The sequence below is a fragment of the Equus asinus genome, chromosome 17 (genome assembly GCF_041296235.1).
Source record: "Equus asinus isolate D_3611 breed Donkey chromosome 17, EquAss-T2T_v2, whole genome shotgun sequence".
Lineage (NCBI taxonomy): Eukaryota > Metazoa > Chordata > Mammalia > Perissodactyla > Equidae > Equus > Equus asinus.
Genome location: NC_091806.1, coordinates 38833070 through 38855934, shown reverse-complemented (window position 1 = coordinate 38855934; position 22865 = coordinate 38833070). Strand labels below are relative to the sequence as shown.

The window sequence follows — 22865 nt, the reverse complement described above, 5'->3', positions numbered from 1 at the left end:
ACACGTACAAGTGATATAAGTACGAGATTATTCTTTGCAGCGTCTTTTCAGAAGAGAAAGATTTGTAATGACCCATATGTCCACTCACAGAGTATGGTTATTCAGCTTATGGTGTGTGCATGTGAGGAGCCACTATGCAGCTTTAAAAGGGAAAAAATGAGTATGCGCTCCAGGTTCTTGGAGTGGAAAGATCTTGAGAAGAGATTGTTGGTTGAAAAAAATACAAAAAGCAAACAGGTGACAAGAGCCAGCTCTGATGGCCTAGGGGTTAAAAATTGGTGCTCACCACTTTGTTGCCTTGGGTTCACTTCCAAGTTGCAGAACCACACCACCTGTCAGTTGTCATACTGTGGCATCGGCTCACAAACAAGTACTTGAACAACTTAAAACTCGGATATACAAGCATGGATGGGGGCTTTGGGGAGGAAAACAGAAACAAAAACAGGTGACAAGAGGACCTATACTATGCTATCTTTGGATTATGAAGAGAGAAAATAAGATGTGCCTGCATGTACATCAAGGCTCTGAGAAGGAAACGCTCAAGAACCAGAACTCGTAGAGAAGAAAAGGGGTACTGGATAGATGTGGGATGGGGAGATGACTCACTGAGTACAATATTACATGTTTTATACCTAATGATATGATGGATGTGCTACACATTCAAAATAACTTACTGAATGGTGCTTTTAAACCAATGAAAATTTATCCTAATTAGAAACCTACTGTGGTTTCACTTCAGGCCTTTTCATTTACTAACTTCCAAAATCAGGTCTCTGGAGCCAGGTCTGATGGTTTGGTCCTTGGGGAAATTCCCAAGTCCAGTGAAGCTCGCAGGAGGGACTAGCCTTCTCCACACTCTCCCCATCCTCCACTGCTTCTCAGACCCTAAATGTGGAACCTGAGGTAGGGAAAATGCAAGGTGTATTCCCTCGAGAACAAACATCCCCCTGCTTGTTGGAGCCCAGGCAGTTGAGACTCAGACCAGCTCATCTTGTTTGTTAACAGCACTATGTGCCCATCTAGGGTCTCAAAGGTGATCCTTCAGCCTCCTGGAGGCAGCCCTGGACAGGGGCCATGCCTGCTGGGCCTTATTGTGGGCAGAACGTCTACCTACCAAGTCAGATCCTGCTGGGGCCTCCCACCACGTCACATCGACAAAGCCTGCCCATGGTGGGAAAGAGGACAACTCTGAGCCCCCCAGGAGTCCTGAGAAGGCACTGTGTTGGCCACAGTGTCAGGCAGCGACAACACTGGTCCAGCCTGGAGGTCATCTGTAGACGGTTTCTGCCCTTTTTACCCATGGGCCTTCTTGTGCCAAGGAGTGAGCAGACGGGACGCAGGCTTGACCCTTGTGTTCAGGTCAGCGGGTGCGCTGCAGAGTCAACAGGCCAGGAGCAAGAGAGGGACAAGGGAGGCATCCTCAGGCCCTCAGGGGCACAATTCTGAGGCTTATGCTACATGATCTCTGAGAGGGTCCACAGAAGGACTGGGTGCCGATCACCCGTAGCAGTGTCTCACTCTTAAATGCAACTCAATCGGTTTTCTTCTCTTCTCAGTCTCCCTTCCCCATCCCTGTCTGTGCTCCCTGAAGCCACTTTGCAGAACAGTGACTCTCATCCAGATATTTATCTCTGGTTCTTCTCCTGGAGGAGCTCAAACTAAGATAAGATGTTCATAGCGCCCACCATATACTGTGGATGTCAGCTGTCTCTCTGACACTCCAACAAGAAAGACACAACCAGGTGGGATGTGAAGGAAAAAAGCCCAGATTAGGAGTCGGAGGAACAGAGCTCACCTCCCAGCTCAGCCTCCATTATCTGTGCAAGCTTAGGACACTCTCCTAACTTCTCTGGGCCTCTGTGGTCTCAGCTGTAAATGGAGGGGGTGGCCCCCAGATAAGCCTGTTTTTAAACTTGGGGCAAATGTTTACAGCTGTCCTCCCACCTCCACTATTGCCCAGCTTCTTTTTACGTTCATAATGAACTCCATTTCCTTGAGTTCTATGGCGAGAGGAGACAAGTATTAAAACTTGAATCTTATGCTTTACAGCATAGAGGGACAGCGATGAGAAAATTGGCACTGCCTTTCAGGCCCTGATGTGTTGACAGCTGGCTTGGTGAGAAGTCGCAAAGTGGAAGCAGCCAAGCTTTTGCACTTTCATCCTGAAACTAGATCCCAGGTGGATAGTGTAGCTGGGCGGGTTGCACAGGGTCACAGGCACAAACCACTGAGACAGATGGAGGCATTACTGCATGCCATCATCATCATCACAACTCTATGAGGTAGGATCATTATGATCATATACTAATGAGGGCACTAAGACTGAAGACCACAGCTAGTCACAGCTTAGTAGGGCTCAAACTTGTGTTTCATGGCACCCAGACCTCACACTTCACCACCACCCTTTGTGGCTTACTGGACAAAACGATCTCAAAGTCTTTTGCGTCTCTGAAGTCTTTGGTTTCCATACCCCTAAATGCAAATTCATTATTTCTGCCGCCATACTCAGATTAGGAACCTATTACACTAACGTCTCGGCTGCATACCCCAGATACCACTGCAGACACTTCACCCTGGGATATGGGGTGAGCAGCAGGTCAGAGAAGAGCCAAGAGGAGCATGGTCTGGTCAAATGTGGGTGAGTCTGTGCAGAGGGGGCTGCAGCATGAACTGGGTTTCTGTGGTAGCAAGTTGGTGACCTGGTGACAGCATAGCTCTGTCTTCCATCCCCATCTCACTTTTCCCCATTAATGACAGCACTGTGCTCTGTCCATCTGTCATGCAACCTGGGCTCACCCATCCAGATCCCCCTTCAGTACTGTCAAATTTATTCCACCAGCTGCTGGAAAGGCTGTTGGCTGACAGCTCTTGGTCATCAGCCCCGAAAAGGAATTGCCTTGACTGAAGGGAGCTGCCTTGTCCAAGGTCACATCCCTTTCCTGGGGCAGCCCAGACAGAATGACTGGTCAACATGGGGGCACAAAGCCCTGTCCCCTTGGACAACTCAGGACCACTCTGAAGGGCCATCCTAGGCTCAGAGCTCCTACGAGGAGGAGGGGAGTTGGCTGAGGCCTTGGGACCGCAGGGCAGCCCGACTTCTTCTCCTGCTTCCTTCCCTCTCGCCCACAGGCACTAATGCCGAGCGCATGCCTGGACGCTGCCCGCCTGTTGTTCCAGCTCAGAGGTTCCCTCCCCAGAACCCAACCTGCAGAGCCCTCTCCATAAATCTTTTTGCCTCTCACTTGGAAGTCTCCCAGCATCAAAGGCCACCAGGTGCTTCCATAAAACCCCTCCCAACCCAGCCTGATGGTCCAGGCTTTGCTCCCAAGCTGGGGGTTTGAGGCGAGGTAGCAGTTTACCCGCTGTGGGCTTGGAGTGAAGTTCTCCCACCTTTCCAACAGTGAGAGTGAATGAGCAGGCAGCCTGGGGGACTGAGACAGCCTTTAATCAGGAAACCACAGGGAAGGATGCAGGATGACTGGTGGCACAATCCTGCTGGAATCCCAGGGCCTCCCTGCTCTCTTCCTCCAGAGCAGGAGCTCAGCATCCCCACATTTCTCCAGAGACAAGTCGGCCAGGTTGTCCAGGGAGGATGCTGCCCGTGGAGAATGCATTTGCCCCATTCTCACAGCACATCCAAAATGCTTCTTGAGAACAAGGTTCCATCCGACCCTGAGGATTCTCCATCCCCTTCAGGAGCCCTGAAGCAGTGAGCCTCCAGCATCAGCAGCCTCACTGGCCCCTGGAGCCTCCATGTACAGTCCCAGGACCACTGGCAGAGGGTCCTCTGTCCGCTGTCTCTCAGGCACGATCCTGAAGTTGAGGCCTGCTCAGCCAGTGGACTCCTCCTCCCTAGAAGTCCCCACTGTGGGTTGCTGGGGGCCGGGGCCAGAGGCATCAGCCAGGCCTGCAGAGAGTCTGGAGCAGGTGAGAGAGAGTCTGTGAGGCCTGAGGAAGGTGACAGGGGTCTGTGTGGGGCTGGAGTGGGCCGTGGAAAAGGTTGGAGCTTCAGTCAGGATGGCAGCAGCCAGAGAAAGTGGTCTGGATGCAATGTGGTCCATGGAGGCTGAGGATGAGGGCTCTGGAGTAACAAGAGGTGGCTCAGATGCCATAGGAGAGGCTGCAGGTAGAGTGGAGGCTCTTGGAGGGGTCAAAGGCCCTGGGGAGGGGCGAGGGGGCTGGGAGGCCCCAGGCTCCCCTGCGAATGTGCCCCACGACCCCAAAGGGAGTGAGGGCAAGCCTGGGGCTCCCAAGAGGCTCATGAGTAAAGTCTGTGTGTTAGACAGGTTTGTTCTTAAGAGGAGCTGAAGGAGATGGAGTTCTGGCTTCTGAGGCAATGCTGCTGGGGGCCTCGGGCAGGAGCTGCAGTTGACGGGGACCTCTGTATCTCCATGGGGGCTACGAGCTGCTTTGCTGAACTGCACGTCTCCAAGAGTGGGGATCCCCCACCTTTCTTCCATGGAATCTAGAGAGAGATGGGGAAACAGGATGCACAGTGGTTCTCCCCGATGGCTCAGCAGCTCTGGGACAAGTTGCACTGGGGACACCTGCCCAAGCTCGTCCTCTGAGGGGCCTCACACACCTGGCGAGGACAAGGTGGCTCCTGCCTCCAGGGAGAGAAGACCCAAAGGAACCATGAGCAGAGGATGATAGTCACCAAAGTGGCTCTGCTGGGCATTGGCTGTGTGACCTTGTGCGAGGCACATACTCCCCTGGGCCTCCATTTCCTCATCTGTAAAATGGGCATATTACTAATGACTGCCCAGGGACACTCTGAGGATGGAATGAAGCCATGCATGCTAAGCTTCAACCTAAACCCAAATGTGGACTTTGGGTAATAATCGTGTGTCAGTGTAGGTTCATCGATTGTAACAGATACACCCTCCAGTGTGGGATGGTGATAGTGGGGGAGACTACATGTGGGGGAACTCAGGTGGTGTATGGGAGCTCTCTGTACCTTCTGCTCAATTTGTGTGAACCTAAAACTTCTCTAAAAAATAAAGTCTATTAAAAGAAAGATTTTTTTTTTTAAAGTGTCAGTCTGGGAGGCTGGCCCTGTAGCATAGTGGTTGGGATTGGCATGCTCTGCTTCAGCATCCCGGGCTTGTGGGCTTGGATCCCAGACGGGGTCCTACACCACTCGTGGGCCATGCTGTGGTGGTGACCCACATATAAATTGGAGGAAGATTGGCACAGATGTTAGCTCTGGGCTAATCTCCTCAGCAAAACCAACAAAAAAGTGTCAGCCTGGAGCCCAACACATCCTACGTCCTTAACACATGGAGGAGAACAAGGCAAGGCAGGCAGAAGGCAGCAAAGACAACAAGTGTGACCAGGGGGAGATGGATGTTGCGAACAGACAAAGAAACTGAAAATATTAATTTTAAAAATCATCAAAAGGACAGTTGCACTACTCTGTGACTATACCTAAAACCACTGAATCGTATACTTGTAGTGTGTGAATCAAGGAGTCTGTAGAAAGCAGGGGGAATACTGTCTCTCAGCTTCCAGAGGAGTTTGTGGAGGTTAAAGTGGAGAAGATCTGTAAGGCTCTCAGCAGTTCCCAACACAGCGGCCTCATGGGCTCAGGATGTTTCAGCCCCACCAGTCCTGGCAGCAGCGATTCATCCACAGATCTGAGGGGCTGCCCTCAATAGACAACATTCTCTTCAAAAGGTCAAAGGAGTGAAACAGATATTTGGCACAAGAGGAAATCCGGGCCACAAAATCAGTGGAAAAATACACTGTCTTCCTGGAAGTTTAAAAAACCTAAAATAGCCCCATTTAAGGTACGTTATGGAAATGTTAAATTGGAAAAATTAAATTCAAAAAATATAGTGTAGAGTTGGTAGGAATATGTGGAACCAGCTGCATCACTGCAGTTTCCTCTTTCCTTGCACCCCCGTCTGGTAAAGTACTGTCACGTTGTAGGAGTTACCAAGCCACTCACTCACTTCACCTACTGACCGCAGGGTGTGAACACAAGTCACAAATTTTGAAAAAAGTTGTCTGACCAAAGATTTTTCATAGTAGGCCCATTATGGATAGAAATGAAAAAGAAGAAAGAAACCAGTTAGATATCACCCAAAAGGCAGGGGGTAAGCAAACCAGAATATTTGGGAGCTTTTTTAAAGGGCCAGTGTTGGGACACTTCAGCACTTTGAAACCATGTGTTATGGTAAGTTGTCTGTGTCCTCTTTATACCTCTGCAAAAAGGTCCATATTGGCAAACACAATAGAGAAAGACCAAGAGATGAGAATACTTTTCAGGAGTCAATGCAGCATAACAGCTAAAAGCATGGACTGTGGGCTCAAACCCTGACTCTGCTGCCAATTAGCTGTGTGACCTTGAGCACCTCTCTTTGCCCCTCTGTGCCTCAGTTTCATCACCTGGAAATTGGGATGATAATAGTAGCTATCTCAAAGAGTTTCAGTGAAAAGGGAATGAAATAAGGCATATGAAGACATAACAGAGGGCCAATAGCTACCCAAAAAGGTGCTCAACATCACAAATCATCAGGGAAATGCAAATCAAAACCATGAGAAGACATCACTTCACACTCATTAGAATGGCGACTATCAAAAAGACAAGAAATAACAAGTGTTGGTGAGGAGGTAGAGAAAAGGGAACCCATGTGCCCTGTTGGGGAGAATCTAAATTGGTACAGACACTATGGAAAATGCTGTGGAGCTTCCTCAAAAAAATTACAAGTATTTTTGTGACTGTCATATGATCTAGCAATCCCACTTCTGGTTATTTACCTGAAGAAAATGAAAATACTTACTCAAAAGGCATCTGCACTGCCATGTTCATTGCAGCATTATTTATAGTAGCCAACATATGGAAACAACCTGAGTGTCCATTGAAGGATGAATGGATAAAGAAAATGTGATGCACACACGCACACACACACACAGCAAAACACTATTCAGCCACAAAAAAGAAAGAAATCTTGCCATTTTCAATAATATGGATGGACCTTGAGGGTCTTATGCTAAGTGAAATAAGTCAGACAGAGAAAGACAAATACTATATGTTCTCACTTATATGCGGAATCTAAAAAAAACAATAATGCTCATCTCACAGATACAGGTTACACATTGGTGGTTGCCAGAGGTGGCAGGGCTGGGGGCAGGCAAAAAGAGTAAAGAGTCAAAAGGTACAGTCGTCCAATTATAAAATAAAGAAGTCATGGGGATATGGAGATGTAGAGTATAACTAGGTGATTATAGTTAATAATACTGTATTGTAGGGGTTGGCCTGGTGGTGCCACGGTTAAGTGCGCATGTTCCACTTTGGCAGCCCGAGGTTCACCGATTTGGATCCCGGATGTGGACATGGCACCACTTGGCAAGCCATGCTGTGGTAGGCATCCCACATATAAAGTAGAGGGAGATGGGCATGGCTGTTAGCTTAGGGCTGGTCTTCCTCAGCAAAAAGAGGAGAATTGGCAGTAGTTAGCTCAGGGCTAATCTTCCTCCAAAAAAAAAAAAAAGAATAATACTGTTTTGTATATTTGAAAGTTGCTGAGAGAGTAGATCTTAAGGAAGATCTATAAATAAAAATAGATTTTGGAGAGATGTCAGCATCATGGTGGAGTGAGTTGTTCCCTTATACTCTCCACCACTAAGATACAACCAAAAAGGCATTCATTAATGAACAGAGGATACCCACACAGCACAATAGAATGCTGAGGTAGGGGAGGAGATCCACTCACCTCCTTCCACTGCTACCTGGGGATCCAGTACACCCACCTTCGGATGTATCTAGTGATCTAGGTTGCAGGTCCACAGAGCTGCTGGTGCATGACTCTCGGAGGAGGATGGGGAGTGGGTGGGGCTCCATGCAAATGCTTTCTCTTTTGGGGTTTTGGCACAACCTGTGGGGTGCTCCATATGGAGGTGCTCCAGCCACCCTGTGGACACCCCCAACAAGCCCCGCAACCCAGGTGGACCACGAGTGAGGGCAGAGCTGGCTTTCAGGTGCAAGTGAGTGTCCCCTCCCAAGCCCTCCCACATGGCACAGCAGCAGGGCCAGTCAGCCAAAGGAAAGGATCCATGCCAGAGCACCTGCGCCTTCATGAGTGACCTACTGAGTAGCGACGGCTGGTAGGAAGATGCAGATGGGCCCTGTCCGCACAGCTTCCAACAGATGGGCACAACTTCCTGCAGACATAGCGGGTTCAGAAAAAGTCTCCTGTCCACCCCCCACTGGTGGCAGATGGAATCTGTGGCAAGATACTACCACTATGCACCAGGAAAGATCCACCACATCAAACGCCATGAAGAAATACATTAATACTCAAGATCAGATGGTAGATGACATGTCTCCAGAAACCAATCCTCAACTCACAGAAATTTACATCTAAATGACATAGAATTCAAAATAGTTACCATAAAGAAACTAAATGAGTTACAAGAAAACTCAGAAATGCAGTGCAGTGAACTCAGGAATAATATTAATGAGCATAAGGAATTATTCAGAAAACAGATTGAAGCTCTAAAAAAAAAAAACAAACAAACACAAATGCTGGAGGTGAAGAACACAATGAATGAGATATAAAACAAACTAGACGCCTTAAAAAGCAGAGCTGATATTATGGAATGCAGAATTAGTAATTTAGAGGACAGAAATATAGAAATGCTTCAAGTGGAGGAGGAGAGAGAGCTAAGACAAAAAAAAAATGAAGATGTACTCCAAATAATATCCAACTCAATTAGGAAATGCAACATAATAACCATAGGTATTCAAGAGGTAGAAGGGAGGGAGAAAGGGGCAAGGAGCTTGTTAAAGAAATAATAGCTGAGAACTCCCCAAACTTGGGGGAGGCACCAGACTTACAAGTATGTGAAAGCAATAGAACTCCTAGTAACATCAATGCGAAAAGACCTTCTCCAAGGCAGATATTATTAAAACTGGCAAAAGTCAATGAGAAAGAAAAAAGTAAAGGGCAGCAAGGCAGAAGAGAAGAATCTACACAGCAACCCTATCAGGCATTCAGCAGACTTCTCAGCAGAAACCTTACAGGCTAGGAGAGAGTGGAATGATATACTTAAAATACTGAAAGACAAAAACTTTCAGCCTAGGGTAGTCTATCCAATGAAACAATCTTTCAGATAAGATGGAGAAATAAAAACTTTCCCAGATAAACAAAAGTTGAGGGATCTCATTGTCACAAGACCCCCTCACTCACAAGAAATGATCAAGGATGCCCTCACACCTGAAACAAAAAGGAAAGGGTTTACAAAGCCTTGAGCAAGGAGATAAATAGACAGGCAAAATCAGAAAAGTACAGCTCTCTATCAGAACAAGTTAGCAATCACTCAATTAGAACATTAAAGATAAAACAAAGTATCAAAAATAATTATAAACACACCATCTTAATCACAAACTCACGACACAAAATGGAATAATTTGTGAGAACAATAACTTAGACAGGGAAGAAGAAAGGCATGGAACTTGCTTAGGCTAATGGAGATAAGAGGCTATCAGAAAATGGACAATCTCCTTTATGAGATCTTTTATACAAGCCTCATTGTAACCACTAAACAAAAAAAATCAGAAAAGAGACACAAATGATAAATAAAAACAAAATTTAGAAATCTATCATAGAAAATCACCAAGCTTAGATGGCAGTCAGAAATACTTGGGAAGAGAAGCAGGGTAGTATACAACAATGGAAAAATGAGATAAAATGGCAGTAATGGGCCCACGTATATCAGTAATCACTCTAAAAGTGAATGGATTGAATTCTCGAATCAAAAGACACAAAGTGGCGGGGTGGATTGAAAAACAAGACTCAACAATATGCTGCCTCCAGGAAACACATCACAGCTCTAAAGACAAACACAGGCTCAGAGTGAAGGGATGGAAGATGATACTGCAAGCTAATGGCAAACAAAGAAAGCAGGTGTTGCCATACTTCTATCGGACAAAGCAGACTTCAAGATAAGAAAGGCAGTGAGAGTCAAAGAGGGGCAGTATATAGTGATAAAAGGGACATTGCACCAGGGGGACGTAACACTTCTGAATATAAACATACCTAAGACAGGAACACCGAAGTCTATCAAGCAACTACTAACAGACCTAAAGAGAGGAATTAGCAGCAACACAATAATAATAGGGGACCTCAACACCCCACTTACATCAGTGGATGGATCATCCAGACAGAAAGTCAATAAGGAAATAGTGAATTAAATAAAAACTAGACAAGATGGACTAAACAGATAAATATAGAATATTCCATTCAAAAACAGCAGAATATGCATTCTTCTCTAGTGAACATAGAACATTCTCAAAGATAGCCTATATTTGGGGAAGCAAGGCAAGTCTCAATAAATGTAAGAAGATTGAAATCCTATCAAGCATCTTTTCTCATCATAATACCATGAAACCAGAAATTGACTATAAGAAAAAAGCTGGGAGTGTCACAAATATGGGGAGACTAAACAACATGCTACTGAATAACTATTGGATCAATGAAGAAATCAAAGGACAAATAAAAAAGAATCTGGAGACAAAGGAAAATGAAAATACATCATACTGAATTCTATAGGATGTAGCAAAAGCAGTTCTAAGAGGGAAATTCACAGCAATACAGGCCCACCGCAACAAACAAGAACAATCTCAAATAAGTAACCTTAAACTACATCTAAGAGAACTACAAAAAGAAGAACAAACAAAGACCAAAGTCAGCAGAAGGAGGGAAATAATAAAAATTAGAGCAAGATAAATGAAATAGAAACCAAAAAAAAAAAAAAAGTAGAAAGGATCAATGAAACGAAGAGCTGGTTCTTTGAGACGATAAACAAAACTGAGAAATCCTTAGCCAGACTCACTAAGAAAAAAAGAGGAGCCTCAAATAAACAAAATTAGAAATTAAAGAGGAGAAATTACAGTGGATACCACAAAAATGCAAAGGATAATAAGGGAATACTATGAAAAACTATATGCCAACCAATTGGATAACCTAAGAGGAAGGGATAAGTTCCTAGACTCATACAACCTCCAAAAATTGAATTAAGAAGAAATGAGAATCTGAATTAACCACTCACAAGAAAGAGATTGAAACAGTAATCAAAAACCTCCCAAAAAACAAAAGTCCAGGACCAGACGGTTTCTCTGGAGAATTCTACCAAACACTCAAAGAAGATTTAGTACCTAACCTTCTCCAACTATTGCAAAAAATTAAGGAAGATGGAACGCTCCCGAACTCATTCTATGAGACAACATCACCCTGATCCCAAAAGCAGGCAAGGACATGACAAAGAAGGAAAATTAGAGGCTAACGTCGTTGATGACTATAGATGCAAAAATTCTCAACAAAATATTGGCCAACCGAATACAGCAATACATCCAAAGGATCATACGCCATGATCAAGTGGGATTTATACCAGGGATGCAGGGATGGTTCAACATCCATAAGTCAATGTGATGCACCAGCCTAACAAAAGGAGTGAAAAAAAATCACATGATCATTTCAATAAAAGCAGAGAATGCATTTGACAACATCTGACATCCGTTTTTGATTAAAAACTCTCAAGAAAATGGGTATAGAAGGAAAGTACCCTAACATAATAAAGGCCATATACAACAAACCCACAGCCGACATCATACTCAGTGGGGAAAAACTGAAAGCCAACCCTCTGAGAACAGAAACGAGACAAGGGTGTCCACTCTCACCCTCCTATGCAACACAGCACTGGAGGTTTTCATCACAGCAATTAGGCAACAGAAAGGTATAAAAGGAATCCAAATAGGAAAGGAAGAAGAGAAATTCTCGCTGTTTGCTGATTACATGATTCTTTGTATAGAAAACCATAGAGAATGAATCAAAAAACTATTAGAAATAATCAACAACTAAAGCAAAGTTGCAGAGTACAAAATCAACTTAAAAAATCAGCTGCTATAGTTGAGCGACACTGGGAGACCTGGCGCATGGGGTGGTGGAGCTCACCCCACCCATTCTAGAGCCTCACACCTTATACTTGTGTGAGCAATACATGACAAATTGGGGATGATGTCACAAGAGTTTCCAAAGCCATCTTGTTCTGAGCTCCTCAAAGTCTCTCCCTCTCAGCAGGGGGGCCCAGCTGCAGCCCTCAGGCCAGTGTCTCCAGAGGGCAGTCTGGGGTCCAGCTGTCGGCAGAGGCAGGAGCTATGGGAACACCTCCCACTGTGGGTGTCGAGGAGCGCAGGACTGTGATGGGTTTACTAGCAAGTGAGGGACTGGGATCCAGCCAAGCTGAGTTACAGTGAACCAGAGCACTTTGCGGCAGGACTTCTCAGAGCCTTTGCTTGGAAAGGTGCCTTGTGAACATTGAAGAAGGGCCTAGAGTGCAGCATGCTCCATGCTTACTTTGAAACTTTGTTTTCCACTGAACATTATGTTACCAAACTCACTCTGAGAAACTCTGCTCTAAATAGTCCCTGTTCACTAATGGGCACGCTCAGTTCCTTCCTCACATCTCACAATGCTCAGGAACTGGAAAACCATCCTCCTTAATAACTGATGGGGAGACGGGTCAGTTCAGTGTCTTGCATCCAGACTGTTGAGAAGTCTCAGGTGTTAGTCTGGATCAACCAGGTAATGACAGAGAGTAGCTGGGTAGATTTTGGGGTGTCAGCTTCTGTTACCTCTGTAGCCCATGTCTTATAGACAATAGTGCCTGCCTGGCCCACTTAGGAATGTCACCATGAGTGGCCACCTCCCCTCATCTCTTTCCTTTTCTCATTATCTCTAATTGGCTTTGGGAGAAATAAGAAGTTGTCTCCCTCAACCAGGACCTCAGAGGCTCTATTCTGTGAGGAGGCAACAGGCCTGGCAGTGACGTTCGCAGCCACACCTACTGAGGCCCATTTGCCTTCCTCCCTCTATTGTGAAGTGTGTGCTGCCACTGTCACTGTGTTTGGTGCAGTCCTACTGGTCATTTCTGCACGCCCCACCGCCTGCCCTGGTGTTCTGAGCCTGGTGAAGTGAAGGAGAAATATCGACAAAGAGAAGCAAGTCCACAAAACATGTTTCAGAAGATTGTGCTTTTATTCTATTTATTGGTATGAGAAGGAACAGAGCCAAGATTCCACCTGCACGATTCCATAGGAAGAACGATGAGGAGAATTATGTACATATAGAGGGGCACAGAACAGAGGCCAGATCTTCCTGCGAAGTGGACTGAAAGACTCAGGCTTAGGCCACAGGAGCCAGGCCGACCTGGTTGTTGGCTCTGTCGAAGACGGTAAAGTACTGGCGGATGAAGACGTCACCCAGGATCCAGAGCTCTCCGCTGCTGGTGTCGACGTCCATGCCCTCAAAGCCACTGATGCAGCTGTCATCCTCCTGGAGAAAAGGAGGATAAAACCAGAGATGGGAAACAGACTCAGCGGTGACAGGTGCTGAGGGGTCAATGTCAAGGGCCATCGTCCACTGCAAGGCACATGCAAGGAGGAGATTCCTGTCTCGTGTGTGGGGCTTCGGGTCTTCTTAGCGTGGGGTCTGCCTGTATGAGCTGTTCACTGCACTTGGTTCCAGAGACCCGTAGACATTGTCCAGTGTTTCTGGCAGATGCCCAAACGCTGACGTCAGCACTGGAGCTAAGGGCTTTAGGGAGCTCAGCTGCTGGGAGGATTTTGGGAGCCCTGGTGACACACCCTTTTCTCATTATGCTGACCCCTTTCGGTGGCGAGCTGTCAGTTCTTTTCATTCACTAGGTCACTGGCCCACAGCATTAGAAGCACATTAGAATCTCCTGGGGAGCTTTGCAGCCACCCGCATTGGACAGGCCTGACCCCCTACTAATTAATCAGCATCGCTCAGGATATAGCTGAGCATCAGTCCTTCTTGCTGAATAACATTCCCACTGGGCAAAATGAGTGTTCCACCTGTGCTATCATAGAAGGAAGGAGTTGGCCTGTGGTTCATTTGACAAAAGACGTGTCCCTTGGTAGAGACAGTGAGGTGTCATAAGCCCTGACCCTATGGAAGTTAGGATCACCATTTTCCCAACCCTTTGTAGTGTTGATGTGGTCAAAATCACGTGACTACCCTAACCACACTCTGAGCGTGGGGAAAGCTGTGGATCTCAGATGAGGAAACTGAGGCTGAAGGAGGTTGCAACTGGCTCAGAATCAAGGGGCTAATAATTGAGACCCAGATCTTGGACTCAGGAGTCCAACAAGAAATCTTCTTTTCATGCCACCAGTGTTTGCCTCCCTTGTCCCCTTGGGGAAACTGCTTCCAAATTCTCATTCATGCATTTATTTTGAAAGTATTCTTTTTCTCCGATGGCTGTCCAGAGCAGATGTCACCTTCAGCTTGTGGAAGTGCACTTTCCTTAGTGCAAAGGGGGAGTGTGTGGCCACATTCTATGGCGGAACATGTAGGTGGGAGGCCCAGAGGCCCCTTACCTGTAGGATGTAGGCACTGGGACTCAGAGGGAACTCAACACCGTTGAGGGTGAAGACGATGTCGGGCAGGCTGTCGATGGATGAGCAGCTGATCACCGCCTGGAAAGAGCAAGGGTTGGAAGGGATTGCCTTCCTTCTGCATGGCTGTCCCACCACCTCGATCTAGGACGAGGCAGCAAGGCTGGACTTACCTCGCCAGAGGAGTCCTCACTGGCTCCAATGTAGCTCTGGATATTGTCAATGGCAGAGAGTGGGCCAGCCAGCAGAGAGGTGCCGGTGTCAACAATGGCCTGGCAGCCCCCGCTGCAAGCGATGGACTCTCCATTCATGGTGATGCTGAAAGTGAGATGCGAGTAAGGGGCTTTCAGCTGAGGCCCCAGGGGGTAAATCTCCCCAAGGAGGAGCCAGGTGATACCAGAGGGTCCCTCTTCCCCATCTGTTGGCCAATTACATAAAATTTCAGCTCCTCTCCTTCACGCCCTCATTCATTCTTTCATTTATTTAATCAGCATATCTTTACTGAGTGACTATTCTGTGCTAGGCCTGGGAGATGAAATGCCAAACGAGGCAGTTGCACAGTTTTTGGCTGCAGAGAGCTCACAGTCTAGCTGGAATGATGAGTTATGACAAAGGAAGAGCCGCATGAGCGGGGCACAGGCCAGGGGAACAGAAACACAATCCAGGGTGAGGGTGTTGGAGGTGAGGAGCAACCAGGGAGGGCTTACCAGGGAAGCAGACAGCCCAATGTGGCCAAGGAACTGACGAGCTGGGAGGAGGACGTCCCAGGCAGAGGGGAAGGCATGCAAGGAGGGATGGAGAGGAGAGGAGCAGGGGCTGGAGTGGGAGGAACTCAGGAAGTTTTAGCACTGCTGGGGCAGACATGAGGGGACCGAGCGTCTCAGTTTGCCCAGGACTGTCCTGGTTTTAGAACTGAAAGTCTTGAGTCCCAGGAAACTGCTGACACCTGGGCAAATGTGGAGTCACCCTAGCAGGCCAGCCGGGGGAGGAACAGCTGGGAAGGAGTTTGCATGGTTGAGGGGCGGGCCCATAAGTGGAATTGGGGAAGCAGTGGGTTGAAACAACTTCTCAGCCATTTGCCCTGTCTCTAGACTGATAGTGACACTTTTCCTAGAGTGGGATGGGCATGTGCCAGTTCACAGATCCTCTAAATGCCAAGACATGTGGATTGGTGGGTCCTCCAGCTCTCCTCAGGGATGCTGGTATCCTATCTCTGTGAACAGAAGGAAAGCGGCTGTCTCATCCTTGCAGAGCATGTGGGGTCCCAGGAAGCTCTTCTCCTCCAGGGAGGGGTCTTTCATGGGGTCTCTCTGGCTTAGCCAACTTCTACCTTCTCCTCCTGTGGTACGTTTCCCTGACTGGCTCTTCCAGGGGGTTTCTGGAAAGCTTATTTAACTAGGAGTCTATAAAGAAATGAGGTCTGAGGCCCATGTCAGGACAGTGCCCATCCATGGAGATCTCACCTATCCACGGTGATTTGCCAGTAACCCTCATTAGAAACAGGCACCCAGTTCAGGCTTCCAGAATAGTAAGAGGAATCGATGCCACCAAACATCACCACACTGCCACTCTCGTCATCGCTGTTGAAAGTGGGGGGGAAAGACAGGAATTCACTCATTCAGCTGAACATCCGCTGTGTTGGTCCTAAGAGCTCCCCTTGACTGGGCTCTTGCCAGTGCCAGGAGGCGTGCTGAGTGTGACGGACAGTGTTTCTTAATCCTCACACCAACACCCAAACAACGGTCACTATTATTATTATTTCCACTTTTCAGGGAGGAAACTCAGGCTCAGAGAAGTTGGATGACTTCCCCAAGGTCCCACAGCCAGGGAGTGCCAGAACCAAGATGAGAACCCAGGGTTTTCTGGTTCCAGAATTGTGGTTCTGCCATATCCTCACTGTCGTTGATGTGGGGACCTCAAGAGAAGTGAATGCATGACAGAGTTTGCTCTTAAGAACTTGATGGTAGAGTTCCCTGGTTCTCGGCCAGGGGCAGTTTTGCTCACAGGGGACATTTGCCAATGTCTGAGACATTTTTCGTTGTCATGATTGGGTGGGGGTAGGAAGTGTCACTGGTGTCTAGTACATAGAGGCCATGCAGCCTGCTCAACATCCTACAATGCACAGGACAGGCCCCAACAGCAAGGCATTGTGTGTCCAAAATGTCCATAGCACTGAGACTGAGAAACCCTGATCTAATTGAGGACGTAAGATGGCCCCATGAAATCTCTAAGTCCAGTAAAGGCAGAGATGTTTAGGAGCCAACTTGAATATTAAGTAACCAAGATGAGACAAGGGCCCTCCTGTTGTAGATTACTCCTGTTGTAAGTTTCCTCCTTCTTACCACAATATTCATTTTCTGAATCTGTGTAGTTTCGAGTTAGATAGGGAATCAAGCGTGGATGATGATAAGAAATTAATTAACAAAGACCTGGCCAAGCATCACCTCTCCCCACATCAACTTTCCTGTAAACATCTGACAGTTAAACACGACACAGTGAAATTATAGCAAAACAGTTAACAATTGAAGAAAAACATCAACAATGACAAATGGCTTCAAAAGAGAAGGATGAGAGCGTCAGAGGAAAGTTGAGTGTCTCAGGAAAACTGATGACACCCTCGGATATTCCTGCATAAACCTCGACTCAACCAAAACCAACACTTGCGGTATTCTTTATTCATTCTTCGAGTTAACTCATAGTTACAGCTGGAACCTAGATTTTGTTGACGAATGACATAAACCTGCGTTTGTTGTTTAAAAGTTTCATTGTTAAAGATATAAGTCCCGATCAAATCTTCTTCTCATTGCTATGGAATTTTGCCCCTGTTTTTAGTGGACTCATTTTAAATGGTAGTCTTTTGGGGCCAACGATGAGGGGACTGGGGCTAGAGAGCAAATGGCTAATGACATTTGAGTTGTGTAAGTTCAGGGTGAGAAAGACTCAGATGGTAAATGAGATGAAGGAAGACAGTTCATCAGTTAGAGATTTGGCCCCATTCTCTACAAAGCTACACCTCTCAGCCTTAGACACGGACCTTTCAGGTCCCTTGCTGGCTCAGACCCTCTCTTTCCCACCCAGCGCCGTATAGCCCTCTGCTGGGCCAGGTGACCATGACCTCCCTGCCCGACTTACGAGCTCAGGTAGACAGAGAAGAGGTCTTGAGAAACCAGACCCTGGTCCCACATGTTGTCAAAGACGGGAGTGGCCCCAGAGGCAGAGATGCTGGGGTAGGCGAGACCCAGGATGCCGTCAAAGGGAGCATAATACAGGAAGGAGCCGGGCTCCGACTCGCTCAGGCCGAAGATCTGGTTGGTGTCCTCGATGCCTCCGACCTGAGTGGGGGGAACCAAGATGTTCACAACCAGCTTGTGTTAACTGAGCCCTGCGGGTGCTAGCCCCAGGCCCTGAGCATCCCTGGTTCATCTCATGTGGGACTTGGCTTCTGGGGCATCAGGCTGGAAGGAGGGGAGAGGGATGGTGTCTGGGAATGCTTGTTATTCCGCTGGAAGTAACCATTGCAGCTGATCTCCAGATGGACACAGTCTATGCTTTGGTGTGAGAATTTGCTGCAGTGCAGATAGGATCTGTGTGTTCCTGTTTCTGATGATTGGATGCAAAGCTGAACACAGGTAAATCAGAGTCCTTGACCCCTGCCACACCTTGGAAGTGGGGATGAACGCAGAGATTTTGTGACTGGATGGGGGCTGCAGGTGGAGGAAAGAGAAAGAGGAGGAGGTGCTAAAAGAGAAATGAGCCTTTTCCTACCTTCTCCTCCTACTCCATAGCACTCAGCATGGGTGGGGCTAAGGTTGGCTGATGGCTCCAGGCATCCCACCCCTTACCCCCTACTGTCCCACCTAGAAATGTCTATGACATCTCTGTCACTTCCTCATCCCCCTCCCCTAATCAGGTTACTTTGGAGTCACTGAGACCCATGTTGCCTGAATGAGCTGATTCTGGGGGTTCACTGTGGCCTCCAGGGTCCCCAGAAGCTGGCAATAGGACTAGGCAGGATGAGCCATTGGGGCCGCAGGTTCTCACCCTGACAGTGTCGTATCCGAGGACGCCTGTCATGCTCCCTGTGCCGTAGGTGATGGAGACCGACTCACTGGTGGCCTCGTAGGTGGAAGAATCCTCAGGGTTGAAGCGGTTGTGGTTGGCTGGGAAGATAAGAAGTGACATCATCAACCTCAAAACCGGAGCAAGAATCGGGGCTGGGGATGACGTTCTAGGGTGGGCTGCCTTGCTTCCAGATGGGGCTTTGGAGGAAAAAAGTGACCTTTTCCCCAAACGTTGGGCCCCAAACATCCCCAGTTTCCATTCCTGCCTGCTTGGACCAGTTGCGACCATCTCCCTGATCGAAGGTCCCCAGCCAACCCCACAGTCCTCCCAAGGACCCCAGGCAAACACTGAGCAGAGCAGGTCCACCGCTGCCCATGGCGACGAGCCCTTCACAGAGCACTGTGACCAGCCCACGACACAGCTACACTGTCACGGTCACAGCCTTACAATGTTATAGTCCAAATTATGAAGGGCAGGATTCCATGGTCTCCTCCTCTGAATTAAAAGTCAGGTTAAAAAGCTGCAAGAGGAAGGAACTTGAAACGCTGCCCATGACTCCCAATGACAAACTGTCTTCCTTAGCAAACCAATGATTTTTTTAGAAGTGAGATCACTGCTCATTCATGCTTTGAGTCACTTTCTCATGTCAAGCTCTTGTCCCAGCGGGCTCTCCTGTAGCCCTTTAGCTCCTGTTCCCTTTGGGGCCCCCCACCCTTAGTTCCCTGGGCTGTGTGGTTGTTCAGGAGAGCTGCTCTCTGCCATTGGACTGAACCCTTGGGGGGCAGGGACCATGTGTGATTCACCCTCTGTCCCCAGGGTGCTTAAGCCCTTGCTGGACACATAGGTGCTCGGGAAACGCCCGCTGAGAGAATCCCTGAGGGACTCCAGCAGGCTTGAAATTGGACCTATTTGAAGCCCCTGAGTGTTCAGGGTTCCCAGGTCCGTGGGTGCTGGGGTCCCGGGCAGGGCCAGGCACTCACAGCAGGCGAGACTGGAGCAGTAGGTCGAGGGCACCCACAGGTTGGAGGAGCCGGTGTCAAAGATGACGGTGAACTCCTGAGGGGGAGTTCCGATGCTGATGGTGCCGAAGTACTCCTCCTGTGGGGCGGGGACAGCACAGGTCACTCCCCATCCTGGGAGCCCCCCAGGGAGCAGGGCCTCCTGGGGCTCCTCCTCAGCTCCCCACCCTCACTGCTCTCCCTTCCTTTCTCTCCCTGTCCAATGCAGCCATCCTTCAAGGCCTTGCCTGACCACCCCTCCTCCTCCTTGATGTCTTCCCTGATCGCATCCCTGTTACCCTCTGTCTGTTTCTTCTAAGCACCAGCAACAGCTAATAAGAGTCTGCTGTCCCCTCTTCAGCTCTCCTCCTGAATGTCTTAGTCGTGCCACCCTAGAGAATTCACCATCTCAGACGACAGTAGGTAACCTGATAGCAGCCAGCAGAATAAATGCTCAAAGGCTCATTCAGTAAATTGCTGATTGGGAGATAAAGAAGTCACCTAAAGATGGAAACCCCTGGAGATATCTTGGTCCTAAATCGAGCTGTGTACAGTGGGTTTTGAGAAAGGCCGTTGTCAGGATTTTTATTCTTTGCAGCAGCAGCCCTGTCTCCCTTGCCAGCAGTTCTGGCCACACTGGTCTGGCTCTTCTTTGACGATGACAAACTCATTCCCATCCCAGGGCCTTTGTGCTTACATTACCTCCTGCTAGGAAAATGTTTCTTCTGGATCTTTCCTCGGCCTGCTCCTTCTCAATCATTCAGAGCTCTAGTCACACATCACCTCCACCAAGAGGCCCTCCCTGACAACTTCATCTAAATGTGCCCTTCCCCCATTCTTCTTCTTCCCATTACTCTAATTAATTGATTTTTATTTGCATCACTTCTCATTACATGGAGTTATCTTGCATACTTATTTATTTGTCTCCTACTTGCCTTCTCCTCCAGAATAAAAGCTCCAGGAACTTTGTTTCTTCATCACAGTTTCCTCAGCCCCATGCACAGAGCCTCTGACACATAATAGATGCTTCATAAATATTTGTTAAGTGAATAAATGGGCTGACTTTACCAAGCTCTTACCAAGAGCCAGGCCTTGTGCTAAGCCTCCAAAAAACATTATTGTGTTAATTACTTGCAACAACCCTCTGGTAGTGGAAATTCCTGGTTCTGTTTGACAGACGAGGAAACTGAAGCATGATCAGAGAATTTAAATGACTTGCCCAAGGTCACGTGGCTCGGAACCATTAGGGAACAGATTTGCACCAGGTCTGGCAGATTTCACAGTGTAAGCTCTTAACAAGAGGCCGCATTGCTTTTTACCTTTGGCCTTGTTTCATTCACACAGGGCACACACAATATCTACTGAAAGGCAGGGCATTGCTGTTGGGTCCCAAATGGAACAGTGAGCCATCTTCCTAAAACTCCACACCGATCATGGCAACCCCCTGGTTAAGATGATTCAGTGGCAGTGAGGACACAGACCCTCATCAGAGACTCCGGTCTGGCTCCACCCACCGACCCTGAGTCCTCACTCTGCTCCCCCTCCCTCCCTGTCTGCTCTCCCTGAACACTGGCCTCCTTTCCTCAAATGCAATCTGCTCCCTGCCGTCCCAGGGGCTGGCAGAAGCTGTCCTGCTCTCAGGACCATCTCTTGTCCTTCTTGACCTCCGCTTCCCCTTCATTGCCCAAGGGAGGTGTCCCTGCCCGCCACCTGCCACCCTCTCACAGTGTCACCTTCGCTGCATAGCCCTCAGTCTGGCTGTACTTTTCATTGATGATGAGGCTCAGTGATGATGGTCTCTCCCTACTAGACTGTGAGCCCCATGAGGGCAGGGGCTGTGCCTGGTTTTGTTCCCTGCTGCTTCCCCAGGCCCAGCACAGTTCCAGCCACATAAGGAGGTGCTCCGCATCCATAAACACTGAATGAATGAATGAATGAATGAACAAAGGAATGAGAGCAACATCTCTGACTGTTAGTTTTCCTGCCTTTCTTGTGCCTTTGAGATCCAGGGAGCAGACCCCTGAGTTACCGCCTGGGGGTTCAGGGCCCTGATCCAATTTCCAAACATCCCTGGACCCCCTCTCTCCTCTGGGCCAAGCCCTTGGAGCTGCACTCACATCCATGTAGTTCTCCAGGGGCTGGGTGGCTGCCAAGGTGGCGGCCTCCTTGGGGAAGTACTTGCTGGCTGGGTTGGGGGTATGCTGCTTGAGGAAGTCCTCCAGCAGGCCATTCTCAATTAGATTCTTCTTCAAGGACTTCTTTTTGACAAGTGGAACCCTGTGGCAGAGCATTTGCAAACAGGATGGTTTGGAGGAGGAAGTGTAATTGGGGAAGGAGTCCACTCATGGGGTGCTGTGGAAGGGCCCGAAGGTAAAGGAAGCTTGTCCAAGAGAGAAAGAAGGAAGGAAGTCAAGAGGGCAGGTGCTCCTCTTTTTTCTACCCTGTTTCAAAGAGGTTCAGTGGTTGCCCAAAGTCGCCTGGCCCAGTGATGGAGCTGGGAACCAAAGCTGCACTGGACTTGAGGACTGGGGCTGTTAACCACGTCTGCAGTGCAGCCTCCAAAAAGGACAGACAAGGAAGGAGACGCAAGACAGTGGAAGAGAGTGAGGAGTTGTAAGAAGGAAGAAGGAGAGGAAGAAAAAGTTAGGGAGGAGAGGAAGACAGTGTGACAGGCAGTGAAGGGAAGCAGCCCCTTGGAAGCTGTTCTTCGCGCCTTTTGTCCCCCAGACTCACTTGTAGATAAGGCACTCAGAGAGCGCCACCAAGCTGAGCAGCAGCAGCCACTTCATGGTTCTTCCTGGGTCCCAAGTCTCCAGAGAAGGGAAGACGGGTGGAAGGCGTACAGCAGAGGCAGGAGCTGCTCCTTATATGCAGCACAAGTTCTCGGGAACCTACATATCAGCCTCCAAACGTCACCCATTATCCTAACCCCAAACAGAAAGGTTCCTGATAACATTGTCCCTGCTCCTGCACCATGTTCTGAGAAATCTCCAGCTGAACAGCTTTCCATTGTAACCACATCCCATGGTTAGGATGCACCTGCAGAGAACAAGCCATGGAGTGGTGGCTTATTTCTCAAATAATGAAAAGGGCCTGCATGGAAACTTGACAAGCTGAATATTTTGGCGAAATTGGTCTAACATGCACGAAACATTGAAAAGATGTGAAAGGAGCTCAGTGTACCCCGATTTGTCCTGGTGGGACAGATGCTGGGCGTCTTGGAGAGAGTCTCCCCACTTAGCCATGGGCCACGTTCCTGTACCTTCTAACACAGAGGCCATTTGTAGGTCAGTGGTTTGTGACTCTGGACACATTTCCCCACAGAAATATCATTTTGTGGGTTGTTGGGTGTCTAACTAGCCTACGGGCCTTATTATGCTCTT

At 48.2% G+C, this 22865-nt stretch overlaps 1 protein-coding gene across 1 annotated transcript; it reads right to left on the bottom strand.

Annotated features, from left to right (window-relative positions):
- Positions 1–13038: 13038 nt before the first annotated feature.
- LOC106844371 (pepsin A) lies at positions 13039–22307 on the bottom strand. Its single transcript, XM_014861773.3, has 9 exons — positions 22216–22307; positions 21600–21759; positions 19465–19582; positions 18464–18582; positions 17555–17754; positions 15886–16002; positions 14596–14740; positions 14405–14503; positions 13039–13337 (listed from the first exon to the last, which is right to left on the bottom strand). The coding sequence occupies exons 1-9, from the start codon at positions 22269–22271 to the stop codon at positions 13188–13190; spliced, it is 1164 nt and encodes a 387-aa protein (XP_014717259.3). The 5' UTR covers positions 22272–22307; the 3' UTR covers positions 13039–13187.
- Between the last annotated feature and the right edge of the window lie 558 nt (positions 22308–22865).

Excerpts from the sequence above, each read along its gene's own strand:
- LOC106844371 (XM_014861773.3), bottom strand. The coding sequence starts at position 22,271 with ATGAAGTGGCTGCTGCTGCTCAGCTTGGTGGCGCTCTCTGAGTGCCTT. Across the intron at positions 18,583-19,464 it reads CTGCTCCAGTCTCGCCTGCT|CCAACCACAACCGCTTCAAC; the intron begins GTGAGTGCCTGG and ends TTATCTTCCCAG. Across the intron at positions 14,504-14,595 it reads GTGAGGACTCCTCTGGCGAG|GCGGTGATCAGCTGCTCATC; the intron begins GTAAGTCCAGCC and ends TGCTCTTTCCAG.